A 21,059-nucleotide genomic window follows, 5' to 3' on the forward strand; every position below is an offset into this window, starting at 1 on the left:
TGGTACGTGCCCCTAGTGGGAACCAAACCTGGGACTCTCTGGTCTGCAGGCCGATGCTCCAACCACTGAGCCAAACCGGCCAGGGCTATCCATTTCTTAAATTGATTTGTAACTTTTCAATCATTAGACATGATGTGAGCTTCCATCTATGCTCTTCGTGGGCTTTCAAGCATTAGGGGAAGGCCTGCCAAACTGTTTCAGGAGGCGCATCCCATTTGGGGCCCCACTGTAGCAAAGCTGGTGAGGAGGCTGCCGCTTTGTGGTCTGCAGCCAGTCCCTCGGGAGATGGCCCCGGGGGCCCTGCTGCTGCTGTTGCTGCTCTGTCTTGGGAGTCTCCCGCCCCGCGCCGCTGGCTGCCCAGTCGACTGCCACTGCTACAGCACCACGGTGGAGTGTGGGGCCCTGCAGCTGCCTGTCGTCCCACCAGGAATTCCGCCAGGGACACAGGTGGGAACCGTGTGGGGCTGCAGGCCAGGAGTGCCATCGACAGGAGGGAAGGGTGTCTGAGCATCCTGGGTAGATGGTGATCCTAGGTTAGAGGGACACTCCTTCAGTGGGGTAAACACCTGCCTGCCCTCCCTCCCTCTGGCCTGCAGACGCTGTTCCTGCAGGACAACAGCATTATGCGCCTGGAGCCAGGCATCCTGGTGACCCTTGCCGCCCTTCGATGTCTCTACCTGCACAATAACAGTCTTCATGCCCTGGAGCCAGGCACCTTTCACGCACAGTCACGCCTGCTGGAGCTCGCACTCACAGGCAACCGGCTTCGAGGCCTGCATCTTGGCGCTTTTGCAGGCCTGGCCCAGCTGCGCATACTCTACTTGGCTGGTAACCAGCTCGTGCAGCTGTTGGATTTCACCTTCCTGCATCTGCCGGTGAGGGGGTGTGGGGAAAAAGGGCAGGGTCTTCCTGTATTGCCAGCTGCTCTGCCAGGCTGGAGTAGTGAAGGGGACAAAAGTTAACTAGCCTAGTCTGGTCAGAAGACATGTCCACCAGGACCCTTTTCCCTTACGATTTGCTGTCCTTGCTTCAGCGACTACAGGAGCTGCACTTGCAGGAAAACAGCATTGAGCTGCTGGAGGACCAGGCCCTGGCTGGGCTCTCCTCACTGGCATTGCTGGACCTCAGTAGGAACCAGCTGAGCACCATCAGCCATGAGACCCTGCAGCCCCTGGCCAGCTTGCAGGTCCTGCGCCTCACAGGTACCTCTTTCTGAAGCAAGGGGTCTCATGCAAAGACATCTTCTTACTTAGGCCACAGTGCTGGCAGTAGGGAGTAGGCCCAGGTGTGGATGGGGCTCCAATGGCAATGGCTCTGAGCTGTAGATCCTTGGGCAGCTCTCCAGAGGGCCACACCACCAGCAGTAGCCACAGTGGAATGCTGTTAGGAATGGGGGGGGGGGGCGGGGTAGGGGCACAGTTCAGGGAACTTTTGTAAGGGAGACTGACAAGGTAGAAGTTCCCAAACAAACTAGATACAATTCAGGGGCTTGCACACTTTGGGGCCATCAGAAGGCAAGCAGGCAGAAACTGGAAAGATGAGACCAGGATTGGGGGCATTTCCAGGAGACAGCACTTGAGAGAGAAGGCTGACAAGATTTGCAAAGTTTTAGTGATGGTAAGATGCTTATGTGGACAGCAGGGTTGGGGACTTGTTGCATAGAAACTTCAGAGGGACATGAGATTTCTTGGAGATTGGTAAAGTGAAGTGAACATGCATCACAGAACTAAAGGGGTCAAGGAAGAGTCTGTCCACACTCTAAGGAGCTTGGGGTCAGAGAAGGGGTGGCAGCAGTCCCCGACTCACTGGGAGGTGGCAAAGGAGCTCCTGTTCTGGCCAACAGAAACCCAACTGCACAGGCTTTGGTCTGAGCCACCTGCTCACTACTGCTCTGTCCACAGAGAACCCATGGCGCTGTGACTGTGCCCTGCACTGGCTGAGAGCTTGGATCAAGGAGGGAGGGCAGAGGCTGCTCAGCTCCAGGGACAAGAAGATCATGTGTGCAGAGCCCCCACGCCTGGCACTCCAGAGTCTCCTGGACATATCCGGCAGTAGCCTCATCTGCATCCCGCCTTCCGTGCACATTGAGCCGCTGGAGGTGACAGCCAACCTGGGTGAGGACCTGCGCGTTGCCTGCCAGGCTTCTGGCTACCCGCAGCCTCTGGTAACCTGGAGAAAGGTGGCCCAGCCTCGTGAGGGACAACCGCGGGTCCAGGCGCAGCCAGAAGGCGGAGTGCCAGGCTCAGGCTGGCACGGGGCCTCTGCCACGGGCAGCGGCATGCTCTTCCTCACCAACATCACCCTGGCCCACGCCGGCAAGTATGAGTGCGAGGCCTCCAACGCCGGCGGCGCCGCTAGTATGCCCTTCCAGCTCCTGGTCAACCTGTCCCAGCAGCGTCTGCAGCTGGCGCCCCCGCCGCACCCGGCCGTTGCCCCCATCGGCCTTGAGCCCCTGCACGAGGCGAGCAGCATGGCCTTCCGCGCCCTGGGCCTGGCCACGCAGACGGCTATCGCGGCGGCCATCGCGCTCCTCGCGCTCACTGCGCTGCTGCTGGCGACCCTGATCTGCCGCCGGCGCCGCAGGCGGAAAAAGGCGCCGGGACCACCCGGGGAGGGCGCGCTGTTCGTCAACGACTACTCCGACGGGCCCTGCACCTTTGCGCAGCTCGAAGAGCTCCGCGACGAGCGGGGACACGAGATGTTCGTCATCGACCGCTCCAAGCCTTTGTTTGCCGAGAGCCCGGCTGAGGTGACCGAGAGCCTGGCGCCAGGGTCCGCGCAGGGTCTTCCGCTGCAGCCGCCCGCTGCCTACGAGATCCACTGCTGCGGGGCGGGGCGGGGCGGCGCGCGCTGATGACGTGGGCCTCGCAGATTGGCCGGCCAGCGGGCCCACTTCACGCATGCTCCGTAGTCAGTAAAGGGTGGAAGCTACGCAGTGTGCTGCGAGCTGTGTGTGAGGTCTGAGGGTCCCCGCGGGTGGGGTGAGGCACAGGCACCTGCAGACCCCCCAGCTCTGAACACATATGTCCTGGGGTGCAAACGTTGGCTGGCCAAGGAGGCTCCTGACACCCCACTGAGGCCCTCCAGTAAAGCCCCTTCCCAGAATCACTCCAAACTCCAGCTCTGAGACAGGCCTCGCTGTCTCAATGTGTTGTAGAGATGACCACACAGGCTGCTGGGAATGCCTGGGGGAGGGAGAGCCGACTGGAAGATAGCTGTTACCTGGAACCATGCTGAGTGTGATAGCAGGGCCAGGGACAATTCACTCTGACCAATTAGGACAGAAGAAACAGCCACAAATTTAAGTTCAAAACACAGTGCACATTTGTACCTTAATGACATCCTCTGGCCCCAAAGCCCAGCCGACAGTCTCCTGGGTGCCAGGGCGGAGAAAACCATGACAGGCCCAACTGCAAGAGGACCTAACCCTCCTTGAAGAAGGCTCTTGTCCTAACTTCAACTCAGCTCAGAGATGGGACCCAAGGAACATTCTAAAGAGGACCAGGACGCCACAGGGTAGCCAAGTGCAGCCTAACCAAGCAGGGCTGGACAGGCCTGGAATCCAGATCTGGCCCATAGACATGTGAGTAGTCAGGGGAGCAGGTACAGGGCAAACTGCGAACGGCACTGCAGAATGCACAAGGTGCATTCAAGGTGCACCCAAGGGGCAAGGAAATCAGACACCAGTGCCTTTGTGTCAGACTTGTAGCGGAGTCCTAGCCAAGGCTCTGCCTACCGAGGAGGGGGAGGGGCCTCCAGCAGCCCTGGACTCCAGGACAGCCTGTTTCTCATCCAGAACCCAGAGGTCACAAACTGAAGTAGTCTGCAGCCAAGCGCCCGTAGATGTCCGTGGTCCAGACCACGTGGGCACGGCCCGAGGCCAGCAGTAGCTGGTGTAACTCAGCCTCCACACGGGCAAATTTCTCTTCATTGATGGAGGCCTCCAGCAGAACAGAGGCAGGTGGTGGCCAGGGAAGGCCCTCGTAGCAGTCTACAGGGAAGGGGTGCACCACCGTGCGCAGCTCAGCCTGCACCGCTGAGTCCCGCAGGAGCTCTTTGAGGCCCGCCATGGACAGCGGGTTGCCATAGAGGCCGAGGTAGCGGAGGCTCGCACAGCGGGTCAGCACAGGCAGTGTGGCCAGCAGCTGAGTATCAGCAAGTTGGCATTCGGTCAGCTCGAGGTGCAGCAGTGTGGCTGCTGCCGCCTGCAGCAAACCCTGAAAAGGCTCCAGCTGGCTGCCAGACAGGTCGTTGCCACTCAAGTCCAACTTCTTGAGGTGGACAGCATGGGGGCTCTGTGCCAGGAAGCGCAGATCCTCAGGCAGCAGAGCACAGAAGGCCAGCTCCAGGCTCTCCAGGGGGCTCTGCAGGGTACTACAGGGAAAACAAGGGGTCATGAACAGGCAGGGCTAGGGGAGGGTCGAGGCAAGACAGTAGTGGGGCCCGCTCACCTGAGCAGCTGGTCCAGCCGCCCTGAGAGGAGAGAGGAGCCCATGCTGAGCTCCCGCAGACAGGTGAAACGGCCCATCTGGGCCAGGAAGTAGCGGAAATTGTCCTCACCATCCACGGAAGGCTGTCTCGAGTCCCCATGCACATAGTGCAGCCGAAGGCTAGCCAAGTGCTGAAAGCGGGCCACATGTGGGATGATGACAGACAAACCACGCAGGCCCAAGTTGTTGAAGCGCAGGTCCACGCGGCGCAGGCAGCCTGCATCCAGAAGCTGCAGCAGGGCCACAGTGTTTCGCATGGGCAGGTCCTCTGCCCGCAGATCCCGGCAGCAGAGCCGCAGTGGGCTGCCTGCACTGCTACGGAGGGCCTCTCGAAGGAATGCATAAGAGGCCCGGTTCACCCGAAGGTCCACTCGCACCTCCACAGGAACAGGGGCCAGCCCGTGCTCCACAGTCACACCTTGTTGCTGTGCAATGCACGTACGGGCCACAGCTGCTGTGCAGTCCCACATGCTCATGGTGCCAGGGTCCTGCTCCACACCGTCGTCCAGGAGGCCCGTCATGTCCAGCACCCGCAGTGCATGCTTCCTGGGAGCATGGGTGAGCTGAAGCAGGTGACAAGGAACAGAGCCCACACCCACTCCCAGCCACTTTGGGACAGAAACAACAAGCCTATTCCTGCACTGAGCCCTTACATCAGACTAAAACCTCTCTGGGGACCCTCTTTGCACCTCCCAAGCCTGAGGACCCCTCAGGTGAGCCCATACCTGCAGTAGGGCTGTGTCCCGGCCTCAGCCTCTGGGGTGTGGAGCCGGGCTGTGAGCCCCAGGATCACAGCCTGCATGCTCTCTGTGCTGGGCCGCTCCTGCAGCAGGGCCCGACTGCAGTGGGCGCACTCCTGCAGCAGTTGCTGGAAGCTGAGCAGGGGGAAGGGCCACGTGTGCACCAGCTCGCGTAACACAACAGTCTTCTTGTCCATGAAGGCCACCTTGAACAGCAGGGGGAAGAGCTCGCGTGGCAGCAGGGGCAGGGCTTGGCAGGCGGCAGGCTGGCACTGGAGCACCTGCCTCGTGCTCAAGAACACAAGTGTGTGCATGGCGCTGGGCCAGGCAGAAGACCACCTGCAGGGAAGGGACCTTCAGTGGGGAGGACAGACCACCACCTGCCACAGCCTCCTCCGCACACTGATAGTGGGAAAGCCCAGCACAGTGACTGCCAGAGCCAGTGCTCAGTGGGACCACAGCCCTAAAGAATAAGTGCTAGGTGCTTAACAATGGGCTAAACAGAGTACGAAGGACAAGGCCACCTCCTAGTTCCCACCTTCCAGAGTATGGGGACCTCTTTAGGGAAACAAAGCCAACAAGCAGCACACAATAGCATGGTCCCAGAAAAGAACGGCCCACCCGGGTGTGCTTTTTACAGCTGTTGCTTGCAGCCTCCCCATCCCCCATCAATACTTCAGGCCTCCAAATTCACAAAGCCACTTATTAGACATTCTCCTTCCCTCAAAAGTAAAATAAAGTTCTGGCCCCTCCCCCTTCACAAACACTAGAGGGGTGGGATCCTGGGGAGAGGGGCTGGAAGCTGCATCACAGTTTGTTCCCTCCCTCACCCTCCTCAGAGGCTCTTGCAGGCTTCCCCTGAATCCTGTGCAACACAGCAAAAAAGAACTGGAAACACAGATGCACCTCAATAAACATTAAGGCAATAGAGGACCAGGACCCAGGAAACAGAATCCAGGTGGCCTGAGTAACCAAAGCCCTCAACAGGAACCCCAATCCTAACTTCTATGTCCAGAAGTGTTGCTAGGCATGGAAACCCCTAGAAAGCAACCCTCACTCACTGCGGGCCTTGTCACCTGTCTAAACATCTCCCTCCTCCCTGAAGAACTATGTTAAGAAACTAAGTCTCAAACCCATAGAGTCCGCTGCCAAAGGAGCATTCAAGCTGACAGGAGGCGCAAAGAAGATGCCTGAGGCCACAGGAACTTGAGTGTCAGTTCTGCTGCTGAATCAGAGCACCTCACCCCCCCAAACTGCAGCCTAGGGGATGAGCTAAGGAAGGCGGAAGTCTAGCCCCAGACCACACACACAACATAAGCCCTTAGTACAGTGGTTCCTGAGAAAGCCCGACGCGAAGCCTCGGCCTCGTTCTGCCTGTGGACAAATCTCGCGAGGACGATTCATACCTCGCTGTAACAGGACAGACCAACCGAGCACCTGTCACGAGAGGAAACGAAAGCAGCCAGTGTGGTCACCAGGGGAGGAGCCTCTGTGCGGAGGCCGCCACCCGCTCCAGGCGGCCTGCGGTCCCTGCGTTTCCCGAAGACGCCCCCGCACGGCTCCTCCCGGCCTTGGGGAAGGCGTTCAATCCGACGCCCTACTCCTCCCGGTGCGTCGCCCCAGAGACCCGAGACGGCTCAGCCCGGCGCAGGGATCTGGGTCCTTCCCCGTCCCACAGCTACACCGCCCGGCTCCCGCGCCCGTTTCGTGCGGCCTAGCAGGGCCGGGAGTGCACGCCGTCCCGCTCCGTACCCAGCAGGCGGCCTGCGCTCACCGGCCCAGCAGCCGCCTCCACCACCGACAGCCCCGCCTCGCTGTGCGCCGCGCCCCGCCCCGCCCAGCGCCGCCGCGCGCCGCGATGACGTTATCGCCCCCCATTGGCCGCCCCTCCAGAGCCCCGGAAATTGGCTGTCCCGCCCCGAAGCCCCGCCTCTGAACGCGCCAAGAGCCACCATTGGCTGCCAGTCGGCGTCGCCTTCGCGGCGGGAGATACACAGGGCGCCCGGCGTGGAGCCGGTGGAGCAACATGGAGCGGCTGCGGGACGTGCGGACACAACTACAGGCCTGGGAACGCGCGTTCAGGCAGCAGCGCGGGCGACGGCCGGGCCAGGTACGGGCTGCCCGGGGGCGGGGAGCTGTGGGTGCGGCGCCCGGCTGACGTTCTCCCTTCACAGGAGGACGTGGAAGCGGCGCCCGAGGAGACCCGCGGTGAGCGCGCGGGCATGGGCGGAGGGGATAGTGGGGGAGCGGTCGGAGGGACTGGGGATGAGGGAGCCGAGCGAGACCCACCGAACCCCGAACCCTGACCCCGCTCCCAGCGCTCTACCGGGAGTACCGCGCCCTGAAGGAGGCCCTGGGTCAGGCCAGCGGCGTCGGGCCCCGCGTCCCTGTGCAGTCACTTCCGGAGGCAGCAGAGGAGGTACCTGAGCCGGGACATCCTAATCTCCTGGTTTATCTTACTGTGCGGCGGAGTCAAGGAGTCGTGGCCAGGCGTCCGTGGGGCACAGGATTTGGGGGGAAGGCTGGACAGGGTGGAGGGCCCGATCTCCCTCCATGTCTCTGAGTGGCTGGGAAGTGGGCTGGAGACCCCTCTGTCCCCACACCAACCCTTGCTTCCCCACTTTCTCTTCCCGCAGATACCGGAGCTTAACTGCTGGGGGTCCCACCTGAATCGGGCTGTAACCCAGAGTCCGCATCCTGCTCCAGGGCCGAGACCTCGGAGATCTGTGCAGGACTATGGGAAGAGGCTTAAGGCAAACCTAAAAGGCACTCTGCAGGTAAGAAGGGCAAAGTAGGAGGTCCATCCTGGGTCCAGAACTGCCCTCAGCCCAGGGACAGGATCACCAGACATCTGTGCACGCACGCACGCACACTTGCACTAGAACATCCCCTTGTCTCCAGGATTAACCAGGCTACAACTTCAGACAGGAGGTCAGGGCCAGTTTCTGCTCTCAGCTTCCTTTCTATGCTAGCCTCATTGAGGTTGGGGTTAGGGGGAACTCTGACAGGTTCCATAGTCTGTGGCAGCCCGGGGCCTGAGTTCCTGCTTGCTTGTTTGTCCTTCCCCTCCCAGGCTGGGCCAGCCCTGGGCCGAATACCCCAGCTTCCACGAAGATCCTCACCCAAGGTGCCTTCCCTGGGGCTACCAGCTGCAGAGGCTGCCTCCATGTCTCCTGAAGAAGTCAGTGAGATGCCCCCCCAGCTTCCCAGGCCCCAGCTGAAACCAGGCCGGTTCCAGCAGCTGCAGGAGTCCCTGAGCCTGCGGCTGGGCTCCCTAGACCCTGGCTGGCTGCAGCGGTGTCACAGTGGGACCCTAGATTTTCCAAAGACTTCTGAAGATTGCCAGCCTGTCCTGGGTACAGAGGAACCACAGCCTGTGACTTCACATGTTTCATGTGTTCTTGGCCCCAGCACAGGCCCTGAGACACCACCTCTACAGGCAGCTGGAGTCAGTGCAGTGAGCTCCCTACCAGGCAGTGGTCAAGGCAAGAAGTGGAAACAGAGTAGAGAGCCAGAGGGAACCCCTGCACAGACCCAGCACCATAGCGGCCAAGCAGGCCCCCCGCCTGAGGAAGCTAGGGCTATAGTGCGCACAGAAGACTGTCCAGGGGAGCCCATGCATGCACAGCCACTCAGCAGCCTCTCAGCCCCCAGGTACTAAAATTCAGCCTCCCAGCAGGGTCGCCTTGAGTTGGGCCAGGGTGGGGAGGACTTTGGCCAAAGCTCACCTGTGTGTTCCTTTTAGGCCAGCTGTTCAGGACAGGGGTAATTATGTTCGCCTCAACATGAAACAGAAACGCTATGTTCGGGGCCCAGCCCTGCGTGGCAGACTCCTCCGAAAGCAGGTGAGATGGTGGAAGGCGCCCTCCTCACCCCTCCTGCCTCTCGCCTTGTGACCCTCTTTTCTGCCTCACCCCAGGCATGGAAGCAGAAGTGGAAGAAGAAAGTGGAGTCTTTGGAGGGTCGTCAGCCCAGAACCACAGCCAAGGATTTTTGCTTCCAGTGTGGGCAGCTCGGCCACTGGGCATCCCAGTGTCCCAAACCAGGTGAGGCCTCTGTTTTGGATGGTGTACTAGGCCAAGATTGCTTGGAGAGGGTGTTGTGCTTTTTGGGGTGGGGGTAGTTTGGCTTAAGCAAAAGACCCTCCGTAGGCCCAAAATCTATCCTGGACCCCAAGAAGGAATGTGACAGAAATGAAGATGATATGCAAATGCTATTCACATTGAAAGAAATAGTTCAGAGGACGGACACTACTGCCAGCTCCCCGGGGAGAGGAGAGATAGTCAGCAGCCTTCTTGCTAGAATGATGCCAGCCCAGCCTAGAGTTCCCACACCACCCTCTCTTGTCCACCCCAGCAGATGAGAAACATACAGAGCCTGCTGGGCCTGAGTTGCTGGCGCCCATGGAGGCACCTGTGCCTGGGGCATCCTGCCCGCCCCCAACTGTGCCACCACTCTATGTGCCAGGTCCATTGGGGCAGGTGGCAGGTGAGCAGATTCCTACCAATCTAGAGCCTTTGCTGAGGGGTGGGGGCAAATCTAGGCCATGCTGACCAACACCTATGCCCACAGAGACACCAGCTGAGGTGTTTCAGGCCCTGGAGCAGCTGGGACACCAAGCCTTCCGCCCTGGGCAGGAACATGTAGTCATGCGAATTCTGTCTGGTGAGCGTGGCTGCTGGGGGTATCAAGGTGGGGCTTCGCCAGGCCACAGAGCAGCACTGCTAACGTTGTTCCTACCCAGGCATGTCCACGCTGCTGGTGCTGCCCACTGGTGCTGGTAAATCCCTGTGTTACCAACTCCCTGCGATGCTCTATGCCCGGCGAAGCCCCTGTCTCACACTGGTTATTTCCCCTCTCCTGTCCCTCATGGACGACCAGGTGTGTGGACAGGACCCTCAGGTGTGGGCGGAAGGCAGGCACCAGCACCCACGGCTTCTCTGTCCCCTTGGGCTGCTGCTGCTTACCCCACTCCCACCCCAGAGCTGCAAGGGTCCCAGCTCCTGGTCCACCAGCTCTGTCCACAGCCTCAGTCTGGCAGTGGCCTAAGCATAGCAGGGACATAGCTGGCCAGGTCCTCCCCTAAAAGGAGCGGTGGGGAAGGGAGATATCCTCAGTGGGGCCTGTCTGTTCCCAGTGCTCCTGAGCCCAGGTCCACAGGCAGCTCTGAACTCTTAGGCCTAGGACCCAGTGTCGGTGTTTTCTCTACGGAAGACGTGGAGTGGATGTAGCAATATCTGTCAGGCTGAGTGATTGGGAGAGACATTTGGGGAAGGGCCAGGGCTGGATGGCCTTCAACAGGCTGTGCTCCTGTATTTGCAGGTGTCTGGCCTGCCCCCCGGCCTGAAGGCAGCCTGTGTGCACTCAGGCATGACCAGGAAGCAGCGGGACTCTGCCCTCCAGAGGGTGAGGGGCCTCACAGGGCAAGACACTTGGGAATGGCAGGCAGGGCCTGGGCAGTGGTCCTGACCTTGGTTTCCACAGGCGCGGGCAGCCCAGGTGCATGTGCTGATGCTGTCACCTGAGGCACTGGTTGGAGCTGGGGCTGGGGGCCCTGCCTGCCTCGCTCAGCTACCCCCAGTGGCCTTTGTCTGTGTTGACGAAGCCCATTGCCTCTCTCAGTGGTCCCACAACTTCCGACCCTGCTACCTACGTGTCTGCAAGGTAAGCCTTGTCATGAAACAGGTGAGATGAGAAAGGGGAGGGTGGGCATCTTCACTGCCCTACTCCTGCACAGGTGCTGCGGGAACACCTGGGAGTGCGCTGCTTCCTGGGTCTCACAGCCACAGCCACGTGCATCACCGCCCTCGACATGGCCAAGCACCTGGGCGTAGCCAAGGAGGCTATCCTCAGGGGTCCAGTTACCATCCCCACCAACTTACATCTCTCTGTGTCCATGGACAGGGACCCAGACCAGGTAGGTGTGCACACACCTGGTAGAGGCTTCACCTCCCGACTGCCCACACTGACTGCTGTCTCTCACTAGGCTCTAGTGACACTGCTTCAGGGTGACCGTTTCCGCACCCTGGACTCCATCATTGTCTACTGTAACAGACGGCAGGACACTGAGCGTATCTCTGCTCTGCTCCGCACCTGCCTGCCTACAGCTGGGGCCGCAGGGCCCAGAGGTGAGGCTGGGGCAGGGCTGTGCCCCACAGACCTGCCCAGGCATGCACCACACCACCATCTGTGTCTTCTTTGCAGGCAGAGACCCAGAGGCCATGGCTGAAGCCTACCATGCCGGCATGTGCAGCCGGGAGCGGCGGCGTGTGCAGCGGGCCTTCATGGAGGGTCGGCTGCGGGTGGTGGTGGCCACAGTAGCCTTTGGGATGGGCCTGGACCGGCCAGATGTGCGGGCTGTTCTGCACCTGGGGCTGCCCCCAAGCTTTGAGAGCTATGTGCAAGCCGTGGGCCGGGCCGGCCGTGATGGGCAGCCTGCACACTGCCACCTCTTTCTGCAGCCCCAGGTTGGTGCCCACCAGCTTGAGCTCCCCTCACCCCACCCAGTGCCATGGCTGCACATTCACAGCTGTCCTGCTGCAGGGTGAGGACCTTCGGGAGCTGCGCAGACACATACATGCCAATGCCACTGACTTCCTTGCGGTAAAGAAGCTGGTGCATCGTGCATTCCCACCATGCACCTGTGCCCAGCGGCTGTCAGAGCAGGAGGGAAGTGAGAGACAGGAGAGCTGGTCATCTGAGCAACCCAGCCATGAGCACACAGCCCGGTGCCCAGGCCACGAGCGGACACTCCCAGTGCAGCCCACAGTGCAGGCTCTGGACATGCCTGAGGAGGGTGAGGAACTGGGACAAATGTTCGGGGGCACTCCACAGTCTCATGTTCTCTGAGCCCAGCTCTTCCCCCAGTCATTGAGACCCTGCTGTGCTACCTGGAGCTGCACCCACAACGCTGGCTGGAGCTGCTGGCACCCACCTACACTCACTGCCGCCTGCGATGCCCTGGAGGCCCTACCCAGCTCCAGGCCCTGGCCCACAGGTGAACATACATCCTACCCCACAGTTGTGCCAGGGATGGAAGACCAGGGCGGCCAATCACTGATTTCTTCCCCTGGCAGGTGTCCCCCCCTGGCTGCGTGCATCGCCCAGCAGCTGCCTGAGAACACTTGCGGGGAAAGCAGCTCTGTGGAGTTGGACATGGTCAAGCTGGTGGATTCAATGGGCTGGGAGCTGGCTCCTGTACAGAAGGCCCTCCGCCAACTACAGTGGGACCCAGAGCCCAGGACAGGTGCGTCCCACCCCTGACCCTGTATGGCATCTGCCTGCCAACCTGCCCATCTGACACATTCTCTGGCAGGTGTGCCTCGGGGTACAGGTGTGCTGGTGGAGTTCAGCGAGCTGGCCTTCCACCTGCATAGCCCAGGGGACCTGACAGCCCAGGAGAAGGACCAGATCTGTGACTTCCTATATGACCGCGTGCAGGCCAGAGAGCGGGAGGCCCTGGCCTGCCTGCACCTTGTGTTCCAGGCCTTTCACAGGTGTGGGAGAGGGTGGGAAGAGTGTGGCCCCCCAACTCCCACCCCAGAGGGTGGTTCTGATGAGCTCATCCCACCCCAGCATAGCCTTCCCCAGCTGCGGGCCATGCCTGGAGAAGCCAGACGAGGAGCGCAGCACCAGGCTCAAAGCCCTGCTCAGCCACTACTTTGAGGAAGAGGGACCAGGGGGCAAAGAGGAAGCACAGGGCCCAGAGCCAGGGCAGGCCAAGGTGAGTGCTGGCTCCTCCCGGCCTGGGGCAAGGTTAGGCAAGCACCCACATGTGCACACCCGTCTCCTGCCCTGTACGGGGGCCCTGTGAAGCACGGTAACCTGGATGCTTAGGTTGGCCTGTCATGCCCCAACCCCCAGCTGCAGGACTGGGAGGACCAGATCCGCAGAGACATCCACCACTTGCTGTCCTCGTGGCCAGAGCAGCAGTTCTCAGGCAGGGCTGTGGCCCGCATCTTCCATGGCATCGGTGAGGGCTTGCAAGGCTCAGCCCTAACGCAAGCACGGGCAGGGGCTGGACCCAGGTGATAGTCCTCAGGGCCATGTCTCCCCTCCCACCACAGGAAGCCCCTGCTTTCCAGCCCAGGTGTATGGTCGAGATCGGCGATTCTGGAGGAAGTACCTTCACCTGAGCTTTCATGCCCTAATAAACCTAGCCACAGAGGAGATCCTGCTGTGGGGCCGCCGCTGACCACCTTGCATCAGGCAGGCCCTGTTCCCCATGCCAGACGTGGGTGTGAACGTGTGTATCACAGCGTGGACAGTGGCAGGTGTAAGACCAAGACAAAGAAACGTCAGTGGTCTGGACAGTGACTGACCACCTTGGGCAAAGCCCACTGCCAGGAATGTGGGCACAAGGAAGCCCCAAAGTACAGAATAAAAGATGCTTAAGTTGTTCTTAGGAACCCTCCTTTCTAATGGCATGGTGCCACGGTCTCAGGACAGCCTTGGACACCATACATCCCAAATAGACAAGCAGGCCAGTCACACTTGGCTTTATTGACCAGTCTTGCCACCTAGCTCAGGCCAGGGTTCTGGGTGCCAGACCCAGATATAGGATGGGCATGGCTGAGAGAGCAAGGAAGAGTGAGAAACAGAGATGCAGCCCTAGGCTGTCAGCCAGGGCTCCAGCCAGTGTGCCTAGCAGCAGCTTCCCCAGCAGCTCCATTGTAGCCAGGAGGCTGTAGTGTGTGGCCTGGGGAAGGGGTGGGGGGTAGATTAGGACTTGCTTGGACCCCAGTTCTGCATCCCCTCGGTGTCCTGGCCATGCCCCCTCACCTGGAGGGCACTGGGTGCCAGCTGGCTGCAGCGCATCATCAGGGTGAAGGTGGCAGTTGTGACCAGGCCCCCCAAGAAGTGTTGCAGACACAGGCTCAACAAGGCTGCCCCTGAGAGAACTGAGGTCAGCAGGGCCCAGGATGCACTGTGTTCCTCCCCCAGTGCCCAGCCCCTCACCTCTCAGGACTGTGCCAGGGCCAAGCCTGGCCAATGAGGTGTCCAGGTAGAAGAGCAAGGTGGTCTGGCACACCAGGCCCCCAAGACGGAACCAAAGCACTGACTTCAGCAAGGGCAGCAGTTTCCTGGGTTGGGGAGACTGGGCGGGTCAGGGGCATGGGGCAGGTAGAGGGGTGAGCAAGTAAGGGGGACAGGCTGAGGAAGGCTCACCGATGCCCCGACAGCAGGGCCCCACCCATGGACGAGCCAGCAATGGAGCAGGCCACCGCACCAACACTGTTCCACAGCCCCAGCTCTGGGGCAGAGAGGCCTTGGTCCAACAAGAGGAGTGGAAACAGGCTGCTGGCGCCCTGTTCACCTGTGGAGAGAACATGAGTAGGTGTGTACCTACCTCCCTTTTCCACCTGGGGTCTTACTCTCCAGCCAGACTGCTACCCTGCCTCTGATGCTGAGACAGGAGATGCATCGGCCAAGCTCAGGGTCAGCATGACCAAGGGGTTGTGGCTGGAGCTGGAGGACAAAATGTAAGGCCCAGCTGCTGGGCTAGGCTCCAGCCCACAGGGTATACCCCAAATGGAGGGTGGCCCTACTTGGAGTTCCCTCAGGTCCCCACCCCTGCTGTTTGCCTGACTCAAGCCCTCACTCACCCAGCTTGTAAGTGACTGCAAAGCCTGTGGTCCACAGGGTCCCAGACACAGCCAGCAAGTCCAGGAGGTTCAGGTAGTTCGTAGGGGGTCCTTTCTGCTGCGGCGAGGGCAGTTGTTGCAGGGCAGGTGCAACCCAAGCCAGGGCAGCAGCCAGCCAGTAGATGGCAGCCAGGAGCAGAAATAGATGGGGCCAGGAGAAGGTGGGCAGAAGGGCCAGCAGCCCACCACCCGCCAGCGCCGACCCCAGCTTGTAAGCGACCACCTGCACGGTATTGCCAGGGCCCAGCTCTGCTGGTTCCAGGAGCTGCACAGCCAGCGTGTCAAGGGCCACGTCCTGCACAGCTGCACCAAGGTTCAGCAACAGAAGTAGCACTGCCACGGTAACCGGCAGCTCAGCCTGGCCAGCTTCAGCAGGAGGCAGGGCTGCCAGCAGCCCGCACACTAAGCCCAGAGCAGCCGTGCTGAGCGTCAGCCAGGCCCTGGGGGAGCCCCGTGTGTCCACCAGTGGTGCCCATACTAGCTTGAACAGCCAGGGCGCGTACAGCAATTTGGCCAGTCCCACACGTGTCAGGGAGAGGCCGCCCGCTCGCAGCAGCATGGGCAGCAGGCCAGACTGCAGCCCATAGGGCAGGCCCTGCACCAGGTAGAGGCCGGCCAGCAGCAGCAGCTTCCCACGCATGGCCAGAGCGGACCCGGGGCTGCGGCCGAGTTCAAGGCCAGGCCTGGAGTGGAATGGAGCAATGCGGTTCCGCCTGTGGTCTGGTCGGATCAAGGGGCATGGCCTTTGGACTGGTCCAAACGGAGTTAGGGTCGGACTAGCTAGCGCCTGTAACCCGCAGAGACGCAGGCCATACTCTGATCCCGGCAGCGCGGCCGAGAGACGCAGGCCATAGAGCGCTGGCGCGGGCCAGAGCGTCCGCTGTACTTAGGTGTCCCCAGTGGCCAATCTGGGTACTGCGTGTTGGCCGCCGACGCGGGCCCCGGTCCAGAGTACAAAGTGGCGACGCGACCCATTCTGGTCTTTTTCAGGATAATCAGATCCTCCCCAGGCCACTTGGACCTAGACCCGAGCTCTCCAGTATCTCACCAATGACCGCAGCGTCTCTTAAAGGTCCACTGTCTAGCACAAGGTAGACACTTCTGGCCCTGGCTGTTTGTGGTTTCAGCAGCCACGAAACCCAGCCTACTCTGGCTGGCCCTGCCAAGAGAGGCCTATCCAAGGATAAGCTGAATGTGGGGGTCCCCTGTGGCCTCTCCTGCCCAGAGCTGCACCCCCGTGGGGCTCCTGAAGACCAGAGGGGGTAGTGAAGGATGGCCCGTAGATAAGAACTGCCTCCCGTCTCTGAGCCCATGGATCCCTGAAGCTGACTCACTTGCAAGCACTTGAGTCAATGTACTCCCTCAGCTGCTGGGGTCACTGTGAGTGGGTTTCTTGTCATTTCTACATATTTCTTTTTAAATATTTTTATTTTTTAGAGAGAGAGGAAGGGAAAGAGAGAGGGAAACATCGATGTGAGAAACAGTTCGGCTACCTCCTGCACACCCCCTACTGGGGATTGTGCCCTGACTGGAAATCAAACCCAGTCTCTCAGTCCATGGGACTGATGCTCAATCCACTGAGCCACACCAGCTGGGCTACATTTCCTCATCTTTAAAATAGGGACTAGTGCGGCCAGTGTGACTCAGTGGTTGAGCGTCGACCCATGCACCAAGAGGTCGCCGGTTCGATTCCCTGACAGGACACATGCCCAGGTTGTGCACCTGATCCCCAGTGGGGGGCATGCAGGAGGTGGTCAATTGATGTTCTCTCTCTCTAAAAAAAGCAATAAAGGAAAAATTAAAAAAAATAGAGACTAGCCCTGGCGTGTCTGGCTCAGCAGTTAGAGTGTCAGCCTGTAAACCAAAGGGTCACGGGTTCAATTTCAGTCAAGGGCACGTACCTGGGTTGCAGAGTCATCCTCGGCCCTGACTGAGGTCCAGTGGGAAGATGTCACACACACTCACCACACACTTCAAACACAACACAGGCTGAGACAGACCCATTTGTTCCTCTGCGCCACCAGCAGCCCCAGGCGGCAGTTAAGAGAAAAACAAGGCTTCCTCTTTGCGCCCCCACGGTAGAGAACCAGCCCACCGGAGGAGCGGAGCGGGAAAATCACCTTCTCTGGAAGCCCTCCTAGACCTCTCCTGAAGGCAACCAGGAAACTAGGGAGTCGCACACAGGTGTGCACACCTCAGCCAAGCGGCCAGGCTCTCACAGCTTTATTAGAGGCCTGAAGAGAGGCAGGGGCCCAGCCCCACAGGCATCGAGACGAGACCCCTCCACCCTCCAGAAACCAGGGCGCTGTCAGTCCAGCCCACAGGGCCTGGTCCCCAGCAGCACTCAAGAGTATTCGCGGGTGAACTTGGCGTGGAACTGGCTCAGCTTTTCCAAAAGGGGACGCAGCTTCTCCACGGCGGGCAGGATGGTCATCCTAAAACGAGGAAGGTAAGCGAAGGGCAAGGGACCTGGGGGCCGCAGGGAGGGGAGGGGCGGCGCGGCAGGGCCTCACCGGAAGTGGTAGGTGCCTTCCCGCTGCCCGAAGCCGCTGCCCGGCACCACGCAGATACCGGTCTCCTCCAGCAAGCTCAAGCAGAAGAACATGTCAGGAGCCACGCCCAGCTCCTGGAGGGAGAGAGCGGGGCAGTCCGAACGGTCAGAGCCAGATGTCCCAGCCCCCGCCCTCCCTGTGGAGCAGGCCTGCCCGCTGGGCACCGCACCTGAGCGCGCTGTACCGCGCGCGGGGGCAACTCTATGCGCGGGAAGGAGTACATGGCGCCCTGCACCGGGTTGCAGTGGATGCCAGGAGCCTCGTTGAAGACCTGCTCTGTGAGCTTGGCCTTGGCCGCCAGCTCGGCCAGCACCGCCCGCCTCTCCTGTGGACGGAGGGTCCATCAGGAGGGGGCCCGGGCGCCCCCCAACCCAGCCCGCTCACCGCCTCAGCCGCCCCTCCCCACCTCCTCCCAGTCTCCTCCGACTCACCGCTTGGAACTGCGTAAAGGAGGGGTCCGAGGGCGCAGGCGGACTAACCACCGTGTGGAGCAGGACTTGGCCCGGCAGGGGCGGGCACAGCCGCACGCTCATCAGTTTCTGCATCTGCTGCTGCACCGCGGCATCCAAGTTCACCACCTCCACGTAGCCACCACGGAACCCGCACCTTAGGGGCAAAGGCCAGTGTCAAGGCAGAGCCGACAGAGGAGGCTGACCAGGGTCAGAGAATCCCCGCCCTTCTGGCCCGCACGCACTCGCCCATGTAGCCCTTGGAGACCGAGTGGAAGGAGGCCAGCTCCTGCTGCACCGCGTACGGGGGCCCCATCTCCATGAGCACCTTCTTGAACGAGTGGAACTGGGAGCCTTCGGCGTACACGTTGTCCTGGTACACCTGGACAAGCGACGGGCGTCACTGGGGGAGCCCGCTGATGCCCTTCGCCCCCCACCCCCACGTGCCCCTGCGATCACCTCATCAGCCATCAGGAAGAGCCGCTCCTCGAAGGCGAAGCGGATCACGGCCTCGATGCACTCGCGGGTCTGCACCTGCCCTGGGTGTGGGGACACGGCAAATCCAGGGTCAGCCGAGAGCGTGCACTGCTGTCAGCCAGGTGGTGGAGCGGGGAAGCGCAGCGGGGCGGGGCGGGGCGGGGCGGGGCCGGGGCTGGCGGCGCACCGGTGGGGTTGCCGGGGTTGATAATGCAGAGCGCGCGAGGACAGCAGTGTTCACGCGCCTTGAGCAGCGCCCGCCGCAGCTCCGCCACGTCCAGCGCCCAGGTGCGCTCCTCGTCCAGATAGTAGTCCACCTGCACCACGTTGAGCTCCGCCAACGCGGCCGAATAGAGTGGGTACTGGGGGATGGGGATGAGCACGCCTGTGCGCGTACGACCCTCGCCGGCCACCAGTAACTTCAGCACTGTCTATGGGAGGGATGGGAGTGATGGGAAGGTGGCATTGGCCGGGCTGCACCCGTACCCCTACACACACAACCCCCGCGCCACCCTGCCAGGAGCCTGGCCAGCCGGCCGCACACACACAGTCCAGCCAGGGCCTACCACGATGGCGTCACTGGCCCCTGTGGACAGGAAGATGTTGTTGGGGTCCGCGGGTATGCCTCCGTCGCGCCCCTGGATGTACCGCGCCACATCCTCTCGGATCAGCTGGATGCCAGAGCTGACACTGTAAGCCCCTGTGCCGGGGGCGGGGCAGGACGAGGTAGGGTGGTCAGCAGAGAGACCCTTACTGTCCCCTGGCAGCCCTCCCGAAAAGATCTTCCCCTCCCAGTGAGTCCACCTCGCCCCTCCCCTGGGATAGCCTCCCTCCAGTTGCTCCTGCTCCCTGGGACCTGGTACTGGCGCTTACCTAGGCTGTGGCCCCCGCAGGACTTCAAGATGCTTTCCGCCCTTCTCTTGGCATCTTCAGGGAAGTCGGGGCTATTGAGGAGGTCGGGGTGGACGCAAAGGGCCAGGACCTGGGAGGAGCAAATGCTGAGGTCAGGGCACATGGCTGACAGGGGAGGGGTTGCCAGGGCAGTGCAAGCCTCACCTGGCGCAGGAAGGTGATGGGCTTCTGCCCCATGGCATGTGCATCCCCGATGTTGGCACGGATGACCTCAGTGAAGGGCTTCTTTACACCCTGGGAGGATGGAGGCAGGGACATTGAGAGTGGGCTTTATCACTCCCACCAGCTCTTGTCCCATGTGACACTGGACTGCCCAGGCGCAGCCTGAAGGGCAGTGGTGGGGTCCAGGACCATACCTGACGCAGCTCCTGCTCCAGCTCCAGGGCACGTAGCACAATGGGACCACGGACTGCATACTCCACCCTCTTAACACACGGGTTCATGGTGTCCAGTGTCAGCACCTTTTCCTTCAGCCCATTCATTGCAGCCTGGCTGTGGTCACCTGCCCTCAAGGCCATGACCCTGCTAAGACCAGGCAGGAAGGAGGCTCAGGCAGTGGCAGGATCCGGAAGTGGGAGTGAGGGAAGCGGAGCCCCGGCTCAGTGGGCCAGGGCTTACTGGTAAGGGGAAGCCTGGGTAGGGGGCTCAAGGAAAGAGGGCACCCTCTTCACTGTAGCCTGCTGGCCCCACTGAAAGGGACAGAAAAGGCTGAAGGTGGAGCTGGGCTGCTGGGGCCATCAGGCCCAGCCCCACCCATCTGGGCACAGCTCTGCCCCAGGGAGCCACAGGGAGTGGGTGAGGAGGCAGGCGGAGCTTGGGGCTCAGCCCAGTGCCTGCCATGTCCCCAGGACAGGGGAGCAGGAGACCCACATGGGGGGTAGGGACAGACGGTTCGGTTCAGGAACCTCTAAGGAACTGGGTCTGGGGAGAGGAAGGGGGCTGAGTGCCCCAAGCAGGTTGGCAGAGCTGGGCAGGTGCAAACCCCGAGGAGAGAATGGGGGTTACCCAGTAGGGTTTGGAGGAGGCCTAACCCTTTCAGGCCCCCCATCTTTGCTTGGGTCAGCAGGCCTATCTCCCAGGTAACTTAGCTGGGCCTCAGGAATCCTGGGGTATTGGGAGAGGGAAGGCAAGTGCTCAGACAGGGGGTTCCATCTGGCCCCTCCTGGTGGCCATGGAAGGGGGCTGCAAGAGCCCTGTGATGGGACCTTGCTCTCTGTCATCACTGTGAGACCCAAATTGCTGGGTTGGGTGTTGGGGGAGGGCCCTTGGATACCTGCTGCTCTGTGCTGGGGTGCCCTTTCACCAGGCCAGCCTGGGGCTGCCCTTGGGGCCACACCACAGGCAGGATGACCTCAGCTCTGCTTCCTGGTTGCTGCTAATTGGTAGAGAGTGGGAGGTGAGCAGTGATAGGCCCTCCGGGCCCCACCTCCACAGGCCTGCCTTTAGGGTGGCTACCCCCAGCTATGGCACCTGACGCTGAGCTGAGCGGAGGGTCAGGGAGCCTGCCCTCTAAGCTGGGCTGCCGGTGGCTGGCCAGGCCAGACGGGAGCCTGGGCTCCTCTGCTCCTGCTGGTTGGAGAGGACACACAGGAGCCCAGGCGCTGGTCCCGCTCTCACCTCGAAACTTCCTGTTGCGCTGCCACTTCACTGCCACTTCAGCTTCTGGCGAGCAGGCCTGGCCCTCTGGCCCCCAGGCCAGAGTGCAGGTTAATATGGGCCCAGCCCCAGGCGGAGCCAGCCCCGCCCGTCCCCTGGCAACGGGCTCCAGTGGCAGCCGCTGGCAGGTGGACTTGGG

At 61.3% G+C, this 21,059-nt stretch overlaps 5 protein-coding genes across 6 annotated transcripts; 2 read left to right on the top strand and 3 right to left on the bottom strand.

Annotated features, from left to right (window-relative positions):
• The first annotated feature begins 140 nt into the window (after nt 1-140).
• LRRC24 (leucine rich repeat containing 24) lies at nt 141-2,914 on the top strand. The gene is made up of 4 exons (XM_036281264.1): nt 141-447; nt 597-875; nt 1,034-1,202; nt 1,902-2,914. Exons 1-4 carry the CDS (start codon nt 286-288, stop codon nt 2,852-2,854), a joined length of 1,563 nt encoding a protein of 520 aa, XP_036137157.1. The 5' UTR covers nt 141-285; the 3' UTR covers nt 2,855-2,914.
• Nucleotides 2,915-3,300: 386 nt separating this feature from the next.
• Nucleotides 3,301-7,014, bottom strand: LRRC14 (leucine rich repeat containing 14). The gene is made up of 4 exons (XM_036281263.1): nt 6,637-7,014; nt 5,216-5,569; nt 4,452-5,036; nt 3,301-4,374 (listed from the first exon to the last, which is right to left on the bottom strand). The coding sequence occupies exons 2-4, from the start codon at nt 5,542-5,544 to the stop codon at nt 3,807-3,809; spliced, it is 1,482 nt and encodes a 493-aa protein (XP_036137156.1). The 5' UTR covers nt 5,545-5,569; nt 6,637-7,014; the 3' UTR covers nt 3,301-3,806.
• A 242-nt stretch (nt 7,015-7,256) lies between these two features.
• RECQL4 (RecQ like helicase 4) lies at nt 7,257-13,545 on the top strand. The gene is given in 22 exon segments (XM_036281248.1): nt 7,257-7,340; nt 7,405-7,438; nt 7,549-7,649; nt 7,867-8,007; nt 8,304-8,887; nt 8,889-9,075; nt 9,150-9,276; nt 9,587-9,718; nt 9,803-9,895; nt 9,975-10,111; nt 10,553-10,636; nt 10,715-10,894; nt 10,968-11,147; nt 11,217-11,358; nt 11,435-11,697; nt 11,774-12,026; nt 12,098-12,227; nt 12,307-12,476; nt 12,564-12,726; nt 12,806-12,953; nt 13,094-13,202; nt 13,297-13,545. Coding segments are annotated over 22 exon segments (3,570 nt in total). The 3' UTR covers nt 13,425-13,545.
• A 156-nt stretch (nt 13,546-13,701) lies between these two features.
• Nucleotides 13,702-15,708, bottom strand: MFSD3 (major facilitator superfamily domain containing 3). Its single transcript, XM_036281295.1, has 5 exons — nt 14,836-15,708; nt 14,399-14,546; nt 14,189-14,313; nt 14,012-14,121; nt 13,702-13,928 (listed from the first exon to the last, which is right to left on the bottom strand). The coding sequence occupies exons 1-5, from the start codon at nt 15,512-15,514 to the stop codon at nt 13,755-13,757; spliced, it is 1,236 nt and encodes a 411-aa protein (XP_036137188.1). The 5' UTR covers nt 15,515-15,708; the 3' UTR covers nt 13,702-13,754.
• A 1,353-nt stretch (nt 15,709-17,061) lies between these two features.
• GPT (glutamic--pyruvic transaminase) lies at nt 17,062-20,940 on the bottom strand. Of its 2 annotated transcripts, none has more exons than XM_036281246.1 (12): nt 20,882-20,940; nt 19,621-19,789; nt 19,409-19,498; nt 19,226-19,334; nt 18,919-19,052; nt 18,540-18,783; nt 18,335-18,414; nt 18,121-18,257; nt 17,858-18,032; nt 17,596-17,751; nt 17,388-17,500; nt 17,062-17,309 (listed from the first exon to the last, which is right to left on the bottom strand). In XM_036281246.1, exons 2-12 carry the CDS (start codon nt 19,780-19,782, stop codon nt 17,219-17,221), a joined length of 1,491 nt encoding a protein of 496 aa, XP_036137139.1. In that variant the 5' UTR covers nt 19,783-19,789; nt 20,882-20,940; the 3' UTR covers nt 17,062-17,218. The 2 variants fall into 2 exon arrangements, with proteins under 2 accessions (XP_036137139.1, XP_036137140.1); XM_036281247.1 differs by lacking the exon at nt 20,882-20,940 and adding an exon at nt 20,538-20,561.
• Between the last annotated feature and the right edge of the window lie 119 nt (nt 20,941-21,059).

Source organism: Molossus molossus, unplaced genomic scaffold, assembly GCF_014108415.1.
Source record: "Molossus molossus isolate mMolMol1 unplaced genomic scaffold, mMolMol1.p scaffold_m16_p_33, whole genome shotgun sequence".
Lineage (NCBI taxonomy): Eukaryota > Metazoa > Chordata > Mammalia > Chiroptera > Molossidae > Molossus > Molossus molossus.